General features: G+C 37.8%; 1 protein-coding gene across 18 annotated transcripts in view; it reads right to left on the reverse strand.

Annotated features, from left to right (window-relative positions):
- The window catches only part of LOC132796862 (potassium voltage-gated channel protein Shaker), a 202,983-nt gene that overhangs the window by 45,170 nt on the left and 136,232 nt on the right, over positions 1 to 21,581 (reverse strand). For 7 of the 18 annotated variants that reach the window (XM_060808198.1, XM_060808204.1, XM_060808205.1 and 4 more), the window contains one exon: positions 18,938 to 19,481. The exons of 10 other annotated variants lie outside the window; for them this stretch is intronic. In XM_060808198.1, coding sequence (XP_060664181.1) covers positions 18,938 to 19,119 — 182 coding nt within the window. In that variant the 5' untranslated portion in view covers positions 19,120 to 19,481. Of the gene's footprint in view, positions 1 to 3,256; positions 3,388 to 18,937; positions 19,482 to 21,581 lie in introns of those variants that run through there. One more of the 18 variants, XM_060808199.1, reaches the window with a different exon arrangement.

Below are 21,581 nucleotides of genomic sequence, written 5' to 3' on the forward strand. Positions count from 1 at the left end.
TGTGTTGTATTGTTGGGCCAAGCACACGAACGAGCGAACGAACAGGCGACGAGGAGAAACACACGACGCGACGATGACGAACCGAAAGCGAGACACGAGCTTAAACGCAGCCTGTAAGGGCTATGAGAAGAAGGGGAAGAGCAAAGGCAGCAAGGCGTAGCAGCAGCAGCAGCAGCGAAAACGCTGGCAATGGCAACGCAGCGATAACAAACGAGAGGCGAAACGAAATGAAACGAAAATCGAGACGAGACGAGACGAACGAAAATTGTGGCCAAAGTTGGTAGCGAGAAATTGAAGCGTGTAAGCGCTTAACTGCCGTTGTAAGAGACACGCACACACATCTAGGTGTGTGTGTGTGTGTGTGGGTGGGTGTAAGTGAGTGTGTACTGCGTGAGTGAAGAGAGCGAAAGAAAGAAAGAAAGAGAGAGAGAGAGAGAGCGAGAGCGTAAAGCGTAAGCTAAACAACAGCCACAACAAAGCGACGGCAAAAAGGCTGCTGAGTAGGCGGCGACGTTGACGTCGACTGCGACTGCGACTGCGACTGAGGCAGCGCTGTGGGAGTGGCAGGTGGCAGTGGCTGGCCATGCACAATGGGAAACTTGTTGGCGGATTTATGCAGCACACACACAGAGAGAGAGAGAGAGAGTCGCAGCAGCAGCGAAGCGACACGAAAGGACACGACAACGCACATGGCCCAAAAGTCGCGCCCTGTGTGCGTGAGTGCGTGTGCGTGTGTGTGTGTGTGTGTGTATGCGTGAGTGCGTGTGCGTTTACCGTTTCACACTGGCATTGGCTTTTGTGCCAACGTTTATTGGCGTCCATTGCTATTCGCACGCTGCTTCGCTGCTGTATGTACAGTTAAATGCGAAAGTGTGGCATCTTAAAGCAACAACAACAACAGCAGCAACAACAACAACAACAACAACAACAACAGCAGCAGCAGCAGTAGCAGCAGTTGTTGTTGTTATTAACGTGATTCTTTTAAACTGCCAGCATTTAGCAGCTGCCTGTTTTGTGTTACGTTTCATCTCGTCTCGTTTCGTTTCATTTTCATTTTCGTTTTCATTTATTTTTTTTCTTTTATATGTACATACATATGTATATTTTTTTTTTGTAGCTTTTGCCGCAGTTTTCTGCTAACACATTGCTGTTGTTACAGCTGCTGCAACTGCTGCTGCTTCTGCTTCTGCTTTTGCTGCTTCTGGCTCGCTTCCCTTGCTGGCTGCTGCTTTGTGTCTCGGTCTCCCATTGGGAAACCATTCTCTACTTTGTCTCCATTTCTGCATTCGGAATTTCGCTTCCTTTTTTGGTAGCAGCAGCAGCAGCAGCAGCAAATACTTTGTCTACTTCAACACCTTGCTCGCGCCTCGCCTCGCCTCGCCTCTCGCCACACAGACTCGAAGAGGGGCTGAATGAAAGCAACCACCTAGCGAAGTGAAATCCACCCAGAGTCTAACGCCTCTCAGTTGCTTTTTGTCCTGTCACGCGTTTTTATGGCCTATGCCAGCAGCGAGTTGCTCGTCCTTTACAACAGTGTCAGATTCTACACACACACACACACACACATATAATACATATGGATACTGTGTAGAAGAGATCTAAGCAAATGCCGCCTTAAATGAAATTCGCACAGGAATTTCGCATTCTGAAAGGAATAACTCGCATAAAAACAAAAAAAAAAAAAACACAAAAAAACCAAGCGAATGAATGAATGACTGAATGAATGTATCTGAATAAAATGAATATAAATATAAATCTTCTCATAAATTGAGATAAAACGACAGCTGAACAGACAGTTGCCAGCATTATACTAATCAAGTTCTTCTATCTTCGGTATAACATTGCGATTCTTGCTGCAGCATTTAAGGCACTCAGACTCTGCACTCTGCTCAGCTTAAAGCGAGAGATGGTGGCAAAAATGTGCCACATGCAATGTCATAAAGAGAGAACAACGGAAAAGAATCATAAATTTACGCGAGTACGAAAGCTGCAATAATTCATCTAATGGTATTCAAGAATTTCATCTTTAATGAGGCGACCTCATAGTAGACTATATACTTTTGAAAACCATTGCAATTCCTTTGCATTTCTCACATCCTAATTTCACTCTTTGCAATTAAATAATAATAACGAAAAAATTAAATTATGTAAATAGCAAACCAAATTATACATACTAATACATATCTGTAAATAAATAATGACATCATAATTTTAGAAAAAAAAACATAATTTGTAAATCAAATATCACGTATACGACCAACAGGTGCAAACTCAAGTGCAAAGGTAATAATAGGAAATTATAAAAGTAAATTTATCCCAACAAAATAGCGAAAACTCAATATTTTTGCCCAAGTTTTGCGTATACGTAATATTGATTGGTTACTAAAATGGTCGTATGAGTGATTTATGCGTATATGTACGTATACGTAATACTTTCCCCAACATACATAAGTAACATAGCATTAAAGTGATTTTAACGTATACGTAATTTGGACATTATTTATATTACGTATTCGCGATTATTACGTATACGTTATATTGTGTCTACTCAATTTACGTATACGTAATATTGTTTCTATGCTCATTACATGTGCATATGTTATATTAGGTCCACTCAAATTACGTATTCGTTATATTGTGTTAACGCAGTTTTTATACTCTGAAACGTAATTTGCGTATACGTAACATAATGTGATCGTCGTCTTACGTAAACGTATACGCAACTTAAACTTACTATTGCGTATACAAAAAAGCACGTAAGTTGCGTATACGCGATATTACGCACATGTATGAATTCCGCATAGCGTATACGTAACAAGCCGGAGTTTGGTCGAGGAACAAGAAGCAATCAGCTGTCATCGCTATGAACAAAAGGATCACTTCGTCTTTTGCTCGTGTTGAGCAATGCGAATATCTTTGACAATGCTCACTAAATGGTTCTCTGACTTATTTAAAACTATACGAGAATGTTGATCCAAATTTTTTAACGAATTAAGTTTAAACGATCAAGTTTAAAGAGAGTAGAAATAATTATAAAAGTATACGTACATAAATGCTTAAAGAAAACGAACTATAAAATATTTGATGTATAATATTTTGAAGGGTTTGATTTTAAACTTAATATACCAATTAAAGAATTCAACATTTGAAAGAAACAGAAAGAAACGAAGAAAAATAGAAAAAAAGGAAAAACAATGTGTTATTCACAACAAAAACAAAATGAAACAAATAAAAAATAAACTAAAAAGATACATACAACTCGTCGAAAGTTACTGATGAATCGGAAGTCAGATCTGCTGGGGTGTTGGCGTTCATATTGCAATTGGAAGTCGTTATAAATATTCTAGAAACTAAATTGGTTCGCCACAATCAACTGAGGTGGCAGGTGGAGACGTCTCTGATGAGTAGAGTGCAGCACGTTGACTATCTAATGCTGCAGTAAATTGATTGATTCACTTACTGCATTCTGCTCTTAATCAATTTCGATTAGTTTAGGGGCTCTGTGTGTGTGTGTGTGTGTGTGTGTGTGTGCTAGTGGGTGTTCCCTAACCGTGTGTGTTTAGTGCAACAGTTTGACGTTAACACATTCGCGCGTGAGCCGAGAGCTGAGAGCTCAGAGCAGCAAATATCACATAATGTCATCCATCAATTTGAGCTCGAGCTGTGAGTGAGTGTTTGGCATTGGTCAAAGGTCAATAGTTGCACATATTTTTCACCTTTCATTGCGACATTTAATTGAATGGCAAATCAAAGCTAGAAATGGCATCTCTGCGTTTGCCTTTAATTGCAAACGTCCAGCGACAAGGGTTAAAGTTGAAAGCGAGAAGCTACGAGAAAAATCTGCAGCAGCAGCAGCTTATTACTTGGCATGAAAGCTTGCAATCAATGCACAAGGCGAATGCCAAGTTTTCAGATTGCCAAAATATCAAGAGATCTATTTAAACTTACATCAGTTGCAATGACAGGCAACTAAACGATTGATTGCAGAAAAATACCATGTTACAGAGAACGAAATGAACGGAGTGATTGATGGGAAATATATAAATACTTCTCTCTAAACTCTCTACCCATAAAAGGATCTTAGATGCTTTAGCCGATAATCTGGCATATTTGGTACTATATCTATATACCAAATACAGCAATCAGTATATTTTTGTACATGTTTTAAAAAGAATAAAGCACTGCTTTGCTTTTACTAAAAATGGTATATCAATCAAATATAACTCTTGGTATAACACTTGGTATATATTATATACAATACCGCCCTTTAATATTTTGTTTATTAAAAATGGTATATTCTGAATGTAATGGTATATCTACATATCTAAAATAGTATTTGATATATTCTCAGCATATTATTCAATATTTTGAAAATAATACTGGACCGGTTATTTATTTACTAAAATAATAATATTTACATATTTACTAAAATCATTTAGTAAATAAGAGTACTCAAATATATAATTCGGTATATTTTTGTATTTTAAAGTATATTAGTTTGGTATATTTTAAAAATAATACCGCACTGATTTTTTCGGTATATCAATATACCAAATGTATCATATGGCATACTTAAGTATTTCTATATTATATTAATTTGATATATTTTTAAAATAATATCGCACTGTTTATTTTAAAATGAATAGCGAATATCTCATAATCTCAATTCGCTGAGTTTGTATTACATTCTGCATTCATCATCGCTTCAACAACTGCTACATTTTCTATACATCGTACATCTATTCATCAGTTTTAGCTTTAATTGTTTCTCTCATTTTTCTATAGTTTCGTGTCTTACTCCTTTTTAGCAACTAATCCTTGTTGGCATCTTAATTTCTTGCTCCCAAATCGGACTTTTCTTTACCATTAATAATCTCTGTTTACATCTGAGCTTAGTTTTTTATATAAAGCTTCCTCAATTGGTTATTGTCTTGCCTTTTGAATAGTTTCTTAGCTTCATAATAATTCTGCTAACTCTTCATTTCACACACATTTTTTAATATACACAACTTCTTCTCTCACTTTGGGCTTTATAATTTTCGTACTTTGGTGTTTGGGCAAACTTTTTACCGCTTCCCGCTTCCCGCTTCCCGTTTCCCATTTCGCTTTCCACTTCCCACTTTCATCTAGCTTATGCGCCGTTAAACTCTGGCATAAGACCCATAAAGGACTTCAATGCACAAGCCAAAGCGTAGATAAGTGTGTTATATGTTTGTTATTTGACATGAATTCGCGATAAGCATTCAAACAAATCAATCACAGCATTCGTGCCTGTATGTGTGTGTTTGTGCGTGTGTGTATGTGTGTGTGTGTTATCTTTACGTCCTGCTATCTGATTTTAATAAGATTTGATATTATTAGATTGACGCGAACTTTTTAAGCGGTTTTCGATTTCAGCGATTTTCACGAATTTGGGGTTTCTTTTCGTTTTCGTTTTTGTTACTTTGCTTTGCTTGCTTTCTTGTGCTTTTTTGTTGCTTTTACTTTTTCTTTTGCTATTTTTTTTTTTTTTTTTTGGTCGTGCATTTCGTTTTCGTCTTGTTGTGAGTGTGAAGGGAAAAGCAAAAGCAAGCGCGACAGAGCGAGAACGAGAGAGACTGGGAGAAGCATAGCGAGAGAGAGAGAGAGAGAGAGAGAAAGAAAGAGAGAGCGACAGCATGAGAACAAGAGACACACACACACATCGACACACACATAGAGATATTCGCACGTAGGTAGAAACACACAGAGACACCGCAGCGATGGCGATGGCGATGGCTGCAGCAGCCAGCAAATTGCCTTTGGAACGTCCTTAAGAAGGATATGCTCGAAAACGTTGCTTATGGCCGCCGTTGGCGTTGTTATTATTGTACAGGCATAAGCGGTTGTTGTTGCTGTTGTCGCGCAGGTGTGCTTGAAGAAGAAACAGTAGCAGTCTCAACAGCAACAGCAACAACAACAACAAGAACAACAACAAGAACACAGCAAGCGCAAAATTAAAATGAAGGAGAAGAAGAAGCAGCAGCAGCTGAAGAAGAAGATGGAGATGAAGAAGACGAAGACGAAGGCGCAGAAAATGAAGACGTTGCCTGTGGCTCAGCTGTTTGGCCATTGGTTGGGTCACACACTCTGCGTGTGTGTGTGTGTACGTATGTGTGTGTGTGTGTGTGTGGTTAACAATATGTTATATTATGTTGTAGTGCCTGCTATTCATAGCACAGTCCCCAGTTATCCTCCCCTTTCTCTTCAGTTCATTTGACCATTCGACCACTTGTTTTTTTTTTCGTATGTTGTTGCTTATAAATAAAATGCATTGACGTTTCGTTTGATTATTGAAATGTTTGGCATGCCACAATTCATTGAGAACGTTGCACGCCACAACAACAACAACAACAACAACAACCACAACAACAGCGACACTTTTATTTATCTAGTTTTCCTTGCAACACACTTGTGTGTGTGTGTGAGTGTGTGTTGCATTGTATTATGTCAAGGTTAAAAAGGCATTTCGATCTGATCTTTAGCTACTAAAATCCATGCACTTTGCAACAAAACATATTTCAGCTTTTTCCGATTTAGTATCTTTTCCGATTTTCGCACTTGTTTGCAGCTTACACTTTAATGCTGCATATACATATTATTTTTTTGTGGCAATTATATTTGCTTTTTTATCGCCAACAAAATAGTACACACAACAACACAGCCAACAACACGCAAAAAAAAATGATGAACAACAAGAAAAAAAAAAAATAAATAAAGGAGCGACACGAATTTAATTGTCTTTGACACTTGTTTTTTTGTTTTTCGTTCCGCACACTTTCCGCGATGCCAATTGAATTGCGAATAATTTCAATTGAATTCAAAAAATTTACTTTAGTGCCTGTAGTAATTTTACAAAATTTTTTTTTTTGTATTTTGCTCTTCTTGTTTTTCACGCGTTTATTTCTTTATTCTTTTTTTTCGTCGTGCAGTAGCTGCTGCTGCTGCTGCTTTTGTTGCCCGCGGCAGTTTGGCTTTGTGTTTGCTTTGCTTTCGCTCTTTTTGTTATTCGCACGCAACGCAACGCAACGAAATGGCAGCCGTTTGACGTTACGAAACGGAACTGAAACACACACGACGACGACGCACTTTTTTCATTTTTCTTTTTTCTTTTTGATTTTGCCTTTGCTTCTTCTTTTTTGTGCTCACTTTTCTTCTCGCTTTGCTGTGTGTTTGTTGTATTCCGATTGCGGTTCTCAAAGACTCGAACCCGATTTCTGTTGCTGTTACTTTTTGGCTGTTACTGTTACTATTACAGCTCGCAATTCACAGTTCACAGTTTACAGTTCACAGTTTAGAGTTTAGAGTTTACAGTTCTCAGTTTCGTCTGCTTCACATTCACATTCGCATTCGCGTCTTTGGTTCTCGTCGTCTCAATGTCGTCGTCGTCGTCGACTCTCGGCATCTGTTGTCGGCTGCTGGCGGCGCGCAACTAAACATCAATCGACTGCGTACCTTTGCCTTTGCCCGTTCCATTTGCCACAACGTTCCGATGTCACCGTCACTGCTGTTGTGCTGTTGATGCTGCACAGAGCACAGAGCACTGAGCACAAAGCACAGAGCGCAGAGACCGACAGCTGAGTCGCGACACAACTGGAAGTTATTTGCCAGTCAGCTGGCGCAGCCTGTTTTCCAGCTTCAAGCTTTTCCCACCTAGAGACGCGCTTTGGCGCTTTTCTCAATGAAAAAAGCTTTTTAAAGGGAGTTGTGTTGCGTTGCGTTGCGTTGCCACTCAGCGGGAGAGCGTTGCCATTGCCGACGCAGACGCCGTCGCATCGGCACGTGTTCTGTGTGTGCGTGTGTTCCATTGCCGGCATTCCTACACACTACTCGTACACATCGCATCTCTGTGTGTTATTATTATTGCATGGCGCGCACGCTCCGCGTATCGAGAGGAACCAAATCCTTACAACTGTCATTGGGGGAATGCAATGGGAATTGCTGAAACACTGTCACACAATTGTCATCGCTAGGAGCTTTTGCTGGAACACGAGAACTTTGTGGCAAATCGAAAACGATATCGAAAACGATATCGAAAACGAAATCGAAACCGAAACCGAAACCGAAACCGGAAAGCCGGAAGCTGTGCGCAGCTTCAATGCAAAGCTGTTGCCAAGCTGCTGCGGCAAAACTGCCACCTTGCCACGCACAGAGGGCGCCACTTGCAACTGCAGCCGGAAATGCTCACTCACAGATGGAAGCGCGCCTCTTTTTTTCAAATCCTGCAAAGCTTCGCTTCGTCCTGTTATTATGCGTTTGATGTTTGGTGGGTCGTTGACTCAGCGGCCGCCGGTTCTAACACTTTGTTCATTTCCACGCGTAGCCTAAGCCTATCAATTTATAAACTCAAGAATAGGACAGTCATTCTAAATAAAATGTTGATTAATCAGAATTATTGCAGATTTCTATGCTCTCAATTTGATGCACATTTGAAAGAATCTGATTATCGTAATTCATATTTATTTTTTTTTAAAGTATAGACAAAATTATTTTCCGGAATGTTTGAGTATTATTTCGGTATATTGATTTGATATATTTTCGTTTTATTGACAATCTGATATATTTAGTATTTTGTATAATATCGTTTTTAATTAAGTAGGAGTGAAATGTACCATACTAAATACCGAATAATTGATAATATGGTTATCAATAACATCGAAAATATAATATAGTCAATTTTTGGCATATAAAAATAGTAGTATCTTAATATTCTATATATTTGGTATATTTGTATTTAATAGTATTTTAAATTAAAAATATTCCATACAAATACTTAATATTCCACATTGTCAATAAAAACGAAAATATACAAAATTAATCTACCGAAAAATACTCAAACATTCTTAAGGTTTTTTTCGGTATATTGGTTTTGGTATGTTTTAAGATGAATACCTCCAGAGTTTCACAGTCAAACCTACTTTTGTTTTGACACACATCTTAAAGAATACGTTTTGTAATTCATATCAATTTTGATTTGTTTTTTTTTTTTTTACTCGTATTTTACTAAAATTTCAGGCAGAACAAACATCTTATGAAGAGCATTATTGACTTCTATGTTCTATCTTAGCTTCAAGCAAAATTAAATCGAATCCATTTAATATAAGGAATATATATTGAAATGCATATTTATTATGCTTTCACTTTTTAGCCGTTTTACAAAATAACTCAATTTCTGTAGATTTGTTTCTAATGTCTTTAAGTGTTCATCGTGAGGTCCAGAATAAGTATTGGGAATAATTAAAGTTTAAAACCATTCACAACCGCATAATTATAAACTGCGAACAAGTATTATCAGCAATCAATGTAAAATTGTTTAACAAATTTATAACATTTACTAAAACTTCAATCGGTTTTCATAGTTATTGCATTGTTATTTTAATAGCTGCAACTTTCTGTGAAATCTTCTCAACCTTGTTGGATTTGTGTGCATAACTTTTGAAGTGAAAACTATGCCAAGTCGTAACATGTTAATAAATTCAATTGCCTGTTATCGACAGCAAACTCGTTCGTTGCAATGTAACTGATATGCTGGCAAGTTTGATGAAAGCCAAAAACAAGTTAAGGAATTCACAGCTAACTGAGTGCATTCATTGGCATTCAGATATTTACCTACAATGGCAAATAATGTTGACTAACTACAATTGCAAACGAAGCGCAACATAATTAAGACACAAATATTTGAGGAATTTTGGCAATTCGTTCATTTTCTTTGAAAGCCAATTACTCAACACTCAGACACTAAGCAAATCCAAATAATATGTGAATAGAAATGTGAAAGTGCATATATCATTGCAAATATGTTGTTGCATGCATCAATTAGTTGCAAGTTTATTGCTTGACCGCCTCGTTATAACTCGAATTTTTAGGATGCAGCCACAAAATGCAAAATGGAAATATGGTTTCAGCTGCTGCTGCTGCTCGTTAAACGCAAAGGCAAAGTGCAATGCGATACGATTTGCATTTGCGTTTGGGTTTGCCTTTAAAAATCAATTCCAAAAATACGAAATACGAATTTCGAATCCCAAAGACGCAACTGTGACGCGTTGCAAGTGTTGCAGGCGATACGAGTACGTTGCATACATTTGGGGGCAAGGTGCTGGCGGTTAAGCTGCAAATTTATAGCCTGACACGACACCAAGGGATATGGCTGGTAAAATCTAAGTGGAGCAGGTCGTAACCTGACAGTAAGAAGGGGCAAGACCGGGGGGCAAGTCAAGGGGCAAGTGGCAAGTGGCAGCGGTGGCAGCTGTGACTGCAGCTGCTGATGGCGCTGCTGTCATGTCGGGCAATTAGCAGTGAAAGCATTTAAAATATCCTGACACTGGTGCAAGTTTAATTACGACAAAGTCAAGTCAATGAATGGTAAAAATAAATTAAAAGCAGCCGCTAAACTTACACCCCCTCTCCCCTCTCTCTCTCTCTCTCTCTCTTATGCTCGCTTGGCCGACATTCAGGCTATGACTGTGGTTGAACAGGGGCGAGAGGAAAGGAGGCAAGAGCAAGTGTATTCTGACAACTGAGAGCTGCATAAAGTATGCAGGCGCCCAAAGGCAGCCAAAAGCAAAAGAACTGGCAATAAAAATGCAAAAAAAAAACAACCTGAGGAAAGGGGGAGAAATGAAAATGAAAATATTATAAAAGTCGAAAAAATAAAATCAAGATATACATATACATACAGTGTATGTATGTATGTGCATGTGTTTGTGTAGCGGGAGAGAGTAAAAGGACAGCGAAGCAAACGCCAAAAAATTGTGTGCAGCGCCGCAAAACAACGTGCACAATTTATGGCAATTCCTTCGAGTTGCAGAGTGTGGCAGGCGCAGCACAGCACAGCACAATTGGCGCCACAGCGACCGACCAGCTAGCCACCAACAAGCTCCCAGCAGCCAGCAGCCAGAGTAGCCAGAGTAGCCAGAGAGTCTGCAGCATGCAGCATGCAGTGTGGCAGCTAGATATGCATATGGCAGGCAGAGTTGTGACGCATCGTTCTGAACTAGATAAATTAAACTATACGAACAAGCTAGTTCACTGGAAAGATGGTTCATTAAGCTCAAAATATATTTGAGTCCTGTTGTCATTCAATTAAATCGTTAATTATTTTAGTTACTTTGAGTCCCATTCGCATTTAAATTTAGTTCAAAATTTAAATTCAAAATCACTATAATTAAATTTGTGTACCAGTAAACATTTTTCAAAAGCAAAATGAGTAAGAATTCTACTGTCGAGTATGCTTGACTGTGAGATAATCCATTTTTATGAATATTTTTAATAATTCCTTAAAATATTAAAGTATATCAAAGTCTATATTTGGTATAATGATACATATATTACTGCATTTAAAAACAAGTAAGAAAGCTGCAGTCAAGTCAATCAATAAAGCTACATTCTACAAATACACCAACAATATACCGCAAAAATAGTAAAATATACTGAAGTCTATTTTTGGTATACCAATATACATCAGTACGAAATACACCAGATTTTATATCAAAGCAATTAAGATCCTGCAGCTGCAACCGTTTTATGTTATATTAATTTATTTCTCAAGTATCTTTTTTATATTTTTATTCGATCGCAACTAAATGCCGATACTGGAAAATTGATATACCATTAGGATTCCCTAATAGATGCAATAAAACGTTTAAGAATTCAATTAGTTTCGAAATGAACTAAACAGATTTGAACGAAACTGAAAAGTTCTGTTAGACTCGAATGAAACTCATCAAACTAAGTGCATGAATGAATTACATAAAATGTAGGAAGGATTAGTTTCATCAACTTAAATTGAAATACCAAAATTTTATGCCAAGATAAACTCATCGAATGAACAATCTAACTGAACAGTTGAAGAAGAATAGTTCGTTCAGTTGAACTTCTGAAATATTTGACCAAAATGAACTCTTAGAACTTAACGAATCAACGAACTACATAAATGAACTATTGAAACGAATTTTAACGTTCAATTTAAATTTGCACTATTGAACTCCTTCCTCAAAACGAATGAACGAAGTTAAGGAATTATAGGATAGAGTAAATCATTCGTTTCAAATGTAACTACTGAACTTCTTTCTCGAATTACACGAATGAGCAAACTAAACAATGGAAAAGAATAGTTCGTTCAGGTTGAATTGAACTACTTAACTACTATATCAATATATTATATTATATTATATTATATTATATTATATTATATTTGTTCCGTGCAAATGGTACTACTGAATTACTTCCTCAAATAGATGGAGTAGTTTATTCAGTTTAAATGGAACTACTGAACTTCTTGATCGAACTAAATGAATGAACGACCTAAACAATGGAAAATAATAACTAGTTAGTTCAGTTCAAATTCAAATTCAATCGAACTAGCTCAACAATAGAAAATAATAGTTCGTTCAATTGAACTGCTGAACTACTTCACCACAATGAACTATGAAGCACAATTGTAGTGAAGGCAAAGGCATGCTGTCTGGTTTCCTTTACTTCTCTCCCTCTCCCTCTCTCTCTCTCTCTCTCTCTTCCACTTCCCGACAGGCGTTCCCTTTGCTTCGCTGACTCTTGGGTATTGCGTTTGGCGTTTGCATCTTTTGCCTTTTAAATTGCTTGTCACTTCCCGCCGTCAGTCGGTGTAGTATCTTGCACAGTTTCTTCTTCTTCGTATACATTTCATTTCCTGTCTCACTTTCGCTCCACGCTAAACTTGGCCTTCGATTTGTGTGTGCTGCAGCAGCCGCAGTCTCCATGTTGCCACACACACACACACATCCCATTTTGCATGCGGCATGTGCAAGTGGCTGCAAGTTTCGCATATGGTTTCGCTGAAGCACATCGCGAAGTTGCCGAAAAGTTGCGACTACTTAATATGATTGATGCTTGGCACAACTAGAATAAAACTGGCGGGTAAAGAGAAAGCAACTGAGAGAGAGAGAGAGAGAGAGAGAGAGAGAGAAAGAGGAGAGGGGAGATTGAAGTAGGCAAAGCAAAGCGAAGCGAAGAAAGGCCTTGTGCCAGATTTCTTTCAATGCAATTACCAACTGATTTAGCTCTGCGCTCGCTCTAGATGCTGCCTGATGGATGATGTTGCAGTCCACTCCAATCCACTCCTTTCCACATTCCACTCTCAACTCCACACACACACACACACACGTGGAACGTGCAACGTGCAACGTGCAACGTGTTGTCTGTGCGGCCAGGCACATAACCTCAATTTGGCTGCGTCCCGTCTGCAATTGCGTGTTTGCCTCCAAGTCTATTTTCCCTTCCCCTTCTTCTTTCCTTCCACCTTGCACCTGCATTTAAATGTGTGTCATCTGTTGTTAATTTGCATCGCACCGCCGGCTACAGACGCGCCAAGCAAGCATCCATCCATCCATCCATCCAGTCCGCAACTGGACTGGGAAATCTGCAGACGCTGGCGTCGAGCTGGCTGCAAACAGCTTCAGCATCATCCTCAGTCGTCAGCTAGTCTGCTTTTTCATTTCTCTCCGACTCCTAACTTCGATTGAAATTGCAGCAAGTGCCGCTTCATTGACAGCTGCATTTTTCAGTTGGCACTGCCATTTGATATGCTTTTTTGGCTGCCAGAAAAAACACTGCCTATAACATTATTATTATAATTATTATTGTTGCCATGAGCTGCTCTGCTCATTGCCACATTGAATGAATCGTTCATAACTTGATGCTAATTGAATTCGGCAAAATTTCTATCACTTCAAGGAAAGCAACATTTAAATTTAAGTTGCATTTCAACCTTCTCCAATTGTTACAATTAAAACCAAGAAATTAAATCTACTAACTTTTTCATGCAATTTAAATTAAGCTCAATATTTAGTAAAGAAAATTCAAAGCAATTTCAATTATTTTGCATTGCTGCTGTGATCAATTATATAGAAATTAAGCTCGACTTCAGGATTAACAACAATTGAATTCGTATCGCCTTGAATGCGAATCATTTGCTTCCGCCAGTGAATCAAATGCGTAAACAAATTTAATTGCATTCCCGTCTTGGATTTGCTTGAGCAAAAAACGTGTATAACACAAAATGTGTGTATTGCATTTCTATGGTTTATTTGAAAATGTTTAACGAGCAAATTGCAAAATGAAACAAAAGTAAATTTAAATTGATTCCTGCTTGTTTCTATGTCTTATTAGCCACTCTTAGTCTTAGTTATTTAAATAACTCAATCGGACATCAAATAAACTAATAATACAATCTGTTTGGAGTATTGCGAAATGTATTTAGATTTTTAGTTATATTTATTTTACATTTTCATTTATCATACTATATTATTTAGATTATTATTTTACTTTCTTTATTTTTCACCAACATTTGTGTGACTTATCTTTGATATATAGATAAATCTTCTTTTCCTTAGAATACTCCTCAATCTGTTTTATTCCATCCTAGTCACTTTTATGTACTATAGACGAGATGAGCTCTAAAATACATGCACTTATAAAACTCGATTACCAGCTGCTTATTTTCTGCTCTTCATATTTGTATGCATAGTATACAAAATTCTATGTCTTGACTGTCATTCAATGTTTACAGCATATCACTGTTTTATCTTTAATCATTTCAAATAAAATATGTAAGACTAAAATTCTACAAATACAAAGAAATAAAGCCAATTCACACAACTCGATTACCACAAACTTACTCTATTCTCTATCACAAAATTTCTATATTAACTTCTTTGGGTTTACTGACTGACCAATTGGCAATCAACTGTCATTTAATATTAAATACATATCCGATCACAAGTTTATCTTCAATTCCAGCTGTTGGTTTAAAGAATTCCTTTTCAAATACGAGTAAAATATGTAAATCGAAAATTCAGATAAATACCACTTTTCATACAATTCGTATTTGATGTTCCTTATGCTACATTTTTATTTTTGTACCCACTTCAGAATTAGGATGGAAGTTATTGGAAAAGTTATTTAATAATAATTTTCTGTGATAAAAATCAGCTGTTGCATTGGAGTCTAAGTTTCTACGGCTGATAATCTAGTATATTTAGTATTTTAGTATTTTTCCGGTATAGAAGTGGAGTCTTAGTTGCTTTGGTCTATAATCTGGTATATTTTGTAGCTTTTGAAGTGAAAGTAATAGTATATTGATATACTAAATATGTCCATCTGCATATTTCAGTATTTATTGGTATATTCATTTAGTACATTTAAAGAAGTGGGGTCTTAGTTGCTTCGGTCTATAATCTGGTATATTTTGTAGCCTAAGAAGTGAAATTAATAGTATATTGATATACCAAATATGCCTATCTGCATATTTCAGTATTTATTGGTATATTTATATTTAGTATATTTAAAGAAGTGGGGTCTTAGTTGCGTCAGTCTATAATCTGGTATATTTTGTAGCCTATGAAGTGAAATTAATAGTATATTGATATACTAAATATGTCCATCTGCATATTTCAGTATTTATTGGTATATTCATTTAGTATATTTAAAGAAGTGGAGCCTTAGTTGCTTCGGTCTATAATCTGGTATATTTTGTAGCTTTTGAAGTGAAATTAATAGTATATTGATATACCAAATATGCCCATCTGCATATTTCAGTATTTATTGGTATATTCATTTAGTATATTTAAAGAAGTGGAGTCTTAGTTGCTTCGGTCTATAATCTGGTATATTTTGTAGCCTATGAAGTGAAAGTAATTTTATATACATTTACCAAATATATCCATCGGTATAATTTAGTATTTTTGGACTGTTTGCTTTTATTAAAAAAGGGTAGTTGCTATCCCACAGTCAAGCACACTCGACGACTTCAGCCTTCTAACTTGCTTTCTCCAACTCTTTCTTACTGTTTTTTTCCAACCTCTAAACACATGACTTTATAAATTTCCTTTCATTAGAAATAAAATAATAGTTTTTTGGCAGCCTAATGGCTGGATAATTGATCCATCATTTTGTTGATTCAGCTTGAGCTAATTGCACACTTTTTATTGGCTCAACTCAACCTAAGGCAGTTTTAACAATTGTTTGTTCTCATTCAAATGACTCAATGAGTGCTGAATATGCGGAGTGTGTGTATGTGTGTGTGTGTGTATGTGTGTGTAATAAGTAAGTGTGTGTGTGTGTGTGACACGTGCATGACCCGAGCCTGCTTGGTGCCTGGCAATTTGCGATGCCTCGTTGTCGCGCCATTATGGCCAGCTGGTTTGCCACGCCCATAGACAACACAAGCCGCCCACCGTACGCCCATCACCCAACAGCGACTGCGACTGCGACTGCGACAGAGGCAGAGGCAGCAACTCCGGCACTGACACTAATGCAGCAAAATTGAAGTAGATGCAAGTGGAAATGTCCTTGAGGCAACGATGCCGCTGCCGTTGCTGTGATGTTGATGCTGCAGTCGCCACACACACATACATGCACATGCACGCATACAACTGCAGCGCACATATGCCGCTGCTTAACCGTTGCCCAAAGGCAAAGTCCTTTTTTTTCAGCCCTTCTCTACAGCTTTCTCTCTCTCTCTCTCTCTCTGTCTCTCAGTCTCACTCGCTGCCTCATGTTTTTTGCGGCTTCTCTTGCCGCTTGTGCTTGCCTCTGTGTGTGTGTGAAAGTATGTATGTTGATGTGTGTGTGTTTGCTTTTTATGGCCACAGGAGTTTGTGTTGCAGTTTTTGGCAACTGCCGTTGCAGCAGCAGCAGCACGTAACGTCACACACACACACAAACACACACACACACATGAAGACCCTCAGCTCAAAGCATTTCTGATGAAAGCAGCCAACAACACAACAAAAAACGAAGAAGAAAAGGGGGAGAGAATGGGGAGAAGTGTGTAAATTGCTGCTGCGTTTTGGGCATGTTTAATGTAATTACCAAAAGACTTTCAATGCACACGAGCATTAAAGTCAGCGTCACTCTCAGCACACACACACACACACACACACACACACATACTCCACACACTCACACTCACACATACATTGATGGACAAAGCGAGTTTGGTTTTGCTTGGCTGAATGCCAAAATATCATTCTATAAAATACGAGTTTAAGCACAAGCCAAAGTCCAATAAGAAACTTCGAAATGTGCACACACAACAAAAACACACACATACACACCCATACACACTCACACTCACAGTTGATGCTGTTGTAGAACAATTTTTGTAGAGGCTTTGAAAAATACATTGCATAGATTCAGGCTCACTCGACGACTCGGCGCCAAAAGGGGCAGCGCTGTCAGCGTCTCTGTCGCTGTCGCTGTCTCCGTCGTTGTTGCACTTGCCACTCACGGGGGCATGTGGCAAAATATAGTATATATACTATATATACACAACAGTCAGAGGAAATACCGAAAGTTAAAAAAAAAATGGAATGAAATGTTTTTGTTGCTGTCGCTTTTGTTGTTTTCGTTGTGTTTGGCTTTGCCACGAGATAAATGCATTTACGATTGCACCATATAAATGTATCTGTATCTGTATCTCTATCTGCAGCTGTAGCTGTATCTATAATGCTTGTATCTGTAACTGCTGCAGCTGCAACTGCAACTGCAACTGCAACACTGTAACTGTAACTATAGATGCACTGCATTTGTAGAGTTGAACTGCCTTTGTGTCACTGTTGTCAATCTCATCTATAGCATTTATATCGCTCTCTTCAATTGCATCTGCATTTCTGTCGATAGCTGTATCAATAACAATTAATCGCTTAGCAACGCGATATGCATCTTTATTGTACATTGTTTGTTCCTTTATCTTTATGTGTGGCAGCTTTTATTTGTCTCTCTTCTATCTCTATTTGTTCTATTTATGTTTGCACTTAGTATAATTATAATACCACCCACCCACGATGTATCCGTCCGTGGTATATTTAGTACTCCAAGGTGTATTTAGTTCTCTCTATGGTATATTTGCAATACATTTGTATGTCATTGTACCAAATATAGATGGCGGTATATTTCATTTTGTACTTGGCAGTATATTTAGTACCCTATGGTCTTTTTTCAATACAATAGTGAGTCAGTATACCAAATATAGCTATCGGTATATTTCAATATTTTTTGTTATACTTATTTTGTATTTGGTGGTATATTTATTTCTCCATGAAATATATTTTCAATGTAGTAGTATATCATAAAATGTAGCTATCAGTATATCAGTATATCGTTATACCAAACATGGCTTTTGGTATATTTCGTAATTTTTCCTGAATATTATTCTCTTAAAGTTCATACTTATTCTACATTTAAATATATCAACACACGTTTCTACATCTGTATCTACCCTTTAACTATCCGTATCTTTTCTGTATTTATTTATCTTTCATCTTTATCGCAGCAGTATTTATTAGCATCTCTATTCGTATTTATATTCCTGGTTATATTACTATATTTATTTGTGTAATTTATATTTACACTATGTTTATCTGTAATCACATCAGCACTTTCAAATATATATCAACACACACACTTCTCTGTATCTATATCCCCATCTGCTTCCATATCTGTTACTTAATTCATGTGCAGCTGTATATTTTTATGTGATGCAGCTATTTAATATTTATGTTATGTGCTTCCAACTTGAAGCAGCTTTAACATCTAAACAAAATGTTTACATACAGTTTTACGAAGTCAAATAGGTGGACAGACAGACAGACAGGCAGAAAGAGAGACAGCATAGATGCGGTAGCTGTAGTTCATAAGTTACAACACTACTTAGGTTGAAATTATTACGAGTGGCAGTCAAGTCAAATGCAGAACGTGCTGCTAAATATAGAGCCAAAATGTATAAAGATACAATTTCATGGGAATAAAAGTGCCAGACACACAAAAGGAATTTCCGTTTGACAAATGAAAGTTTTGCAATTCTTGAATGAAATTCCATAATTTGCATAAGTAAAAAAATATGTACATATATATGTGTATAGAAGATTAATAGCTTGCATACCCATAGCCATCGAGTGAATTGCGCTGTTGTTGCTGCTCTCTAAGCTGCAACTTGCGCTCGGCAATTTTCTTTTGCTCCTCCTTCTGCTCGAGCTGCTCCTTCTGATGCTGCTGCTGTTGCTGCTGTTTCTTTCGATGCTGTCGATCCTCGCCGAGGCCATAAAGGCCGGCAACGGCGGCCATCTCTCAGCTCAAACTACAGGCACAACAAATGTTTGCTGCTCTTAATGTTGTTGCTGCTGCTGCTGCTGATGATGATCGAGACACCAACAAAGCCAACGACGCCGCTGGTCACTTAGCACTGCAGTCGCCTTTTGGGGCATTGAATTGTTGCTTTAATTATTGTTGTTGCTGTTGTTGTTGTGGCTGTTGTTATTGCTGTTGCTGCTGCTGCTGCTGCTGCAGCTGCGGCTGCTGCTGCTGCTACTGTTGTTGTTATTGTGGTCGTTGTGGCTGTTGTTGCTTGGGCCGCAGCCATTTTTGCATTTGATTTAGGTATTCACATTTCATTTGGGGGCCACTTGCATGCAACACACACACTGCAACTGCAATTGCAACGCGCATTTCATTAGCACACTTTGCACAGCGCCCGACGCCAACTCTCATAGTTCGAAAAGTCGCACAATCCAACCTCAACTCCTTCGCACACTGACTTTCGCTTTCTGTTGCTGCAGATAACCAAAAACAACAACGGGAAAACAAACGCAGGCGACAGTCGGACGACTTTCGCTTTCGCTGTCGCTGTCGCCTCTTGTGATTTACGCTTTGTTTTTCGTGCAGCCCCAAAAACACAAGACAAAAAACAAAAAGTGGCAAGCAAAGAAAAACTTGAGTGGTTCTTGCAACCATCGTTGCTGCCGTTGCCGTTGCCGTTGCCGCTGCCGTTGCTGTTTGTCATATCAATTGCTGCTGTCTGAAAGGCAGCTGCAAAAATCGTTGCATACCTTGCGGCGCCAAAGCAAAACTTGTTTTTCTTTAACCCTCGTCTTCTCTCTTCTTTTTTTCCTTGTTGTGTGTGTGCTCTCGTGTATTGTGTGCAGAAATCAATTAGCAACAGTCTCCCCCCAGTCTGCTCCCTCCTCGCTCCCACCACTCACTCACAATTGGCTCACATTTATGGCCTGATTATGAAAGCCTTATTCTCTTAGTTTCGTCGTTACGTAAAAGGTGCAGCCATCGATTGCGTAACGTAACGCCCGAGCGTAACGTAAATGGCAACTGTTGTTAAGGTTAATGTGCATGTTAATATCCCCTACTATAACTCTCTCTCTCTCTGTCTCTGTGTCTGTGTGTGTTTGTGAGTGTGCGAGATACTAATACAGTCACACGCTCGGTAATTGCAATAATTTTAAGCATATCGCCACAATTTCCATACCAATCAAAAGCCACATAAACAAACCTCAGGAAATCAAATCGAATCGCATCGCATGGCAAACACACACACACACACACAGAGTAAACAACACATATACACAGAGTCACAGGCAGAGAGAAGCACGCTTGGATAGACACGCACAACACACGCACACTCGACTATGGATATGGCATGAACACACATTATCTCGTAACCTATCAATGGCATCTAATAGTATTTGTCATCACGACGAAATGAGTACGGAAAGGGAAAAGCGAGGGGCGAGTGGCAAGAGGCGAGAGGCGAGAGGAGGCACTACACAGCAGAGACAGAGCGACGTCAAAGAGCTGCACAGTGGTTGGAGATGAATGCACTTGTGCTTAAACAGCACATCAGAAACTGGATAGATAAAGCGAATAAAGAATTATGCTTGAAGTTATTAACGAAGTCTCGAAAGTTTCTGAAAGTCAGCGAAATATATCTATAAATTCAAGATTCAGCTATTCACAGCTTCCAGGACAAAAACGCCAACTTCCTACAGGTCTCAGTTGCTTTGGCACACAATCTGGTATATTTGGCAGTGAAATGTTTAGCTCGCAAAAGTAGAGAAAATCTAACATAAACATATGTGTAAAATAAGATTCTTTGTCCTTACTATTGACTGGCTAACAATCTACAGTCTAAACTGTAGCAACCAATAACATGATAAAAGGAATTTAAATTTCGTAATTCGAACCTTAAGTCACATTAATTAACATTTTCAAGTTCAATTAATTGCATATACGCTTAAGAAAATAGACATTTTAACAAAGGAATAAATCCCATCGAGTATACATCAACTTACAAATCTTTTTTTTAATATTAGTATTAAGTAACTTCATAAATTAAAATCGATTATAATATACCAAAAATCAACGCGAGCGAAATATGCAACTATTCACAGATTGTGCTTAAAGTGAAGACAATAGGTGTAAAAAGTAAACAAAACATCTTTACAATATCTTCAACCTCTTCAACTCGCATTTGAGCTGATCAAAAAAATATTCTTACAAACCAGGTTGATTTCAACTGGAACATAAAGTGAAATATAAATGAAGCTCTATATAATATATAATATAATTAAAAGAATTTATATGCCTTTTAAACCTGAATTTGTATTTCTGCTTTTAAATTTGTTGTTCCTTTTTTATATGAAATTTACACTTAAACTGACACTAATATACGTAAAGATCTCTATATAATCACTTAAAGTTATAGTTTTAAATTTGACTTTTTAATTGAAGCTTAAGAT

This window comes from Drosophila nasuta, chromosome X (genome assembly GCF_023558535.2).
Source record: "Drosophila nasuta strain 15112-1781.00 chromosome X, ASM2355853v1, whole genome shotgun sequence".
Lineage (NCBI taxonomy): Eukaryota > Metazoa > Arthropoda > Insecta > Diptera > Drosophilidae > Drosophila > Drosophila nasuta.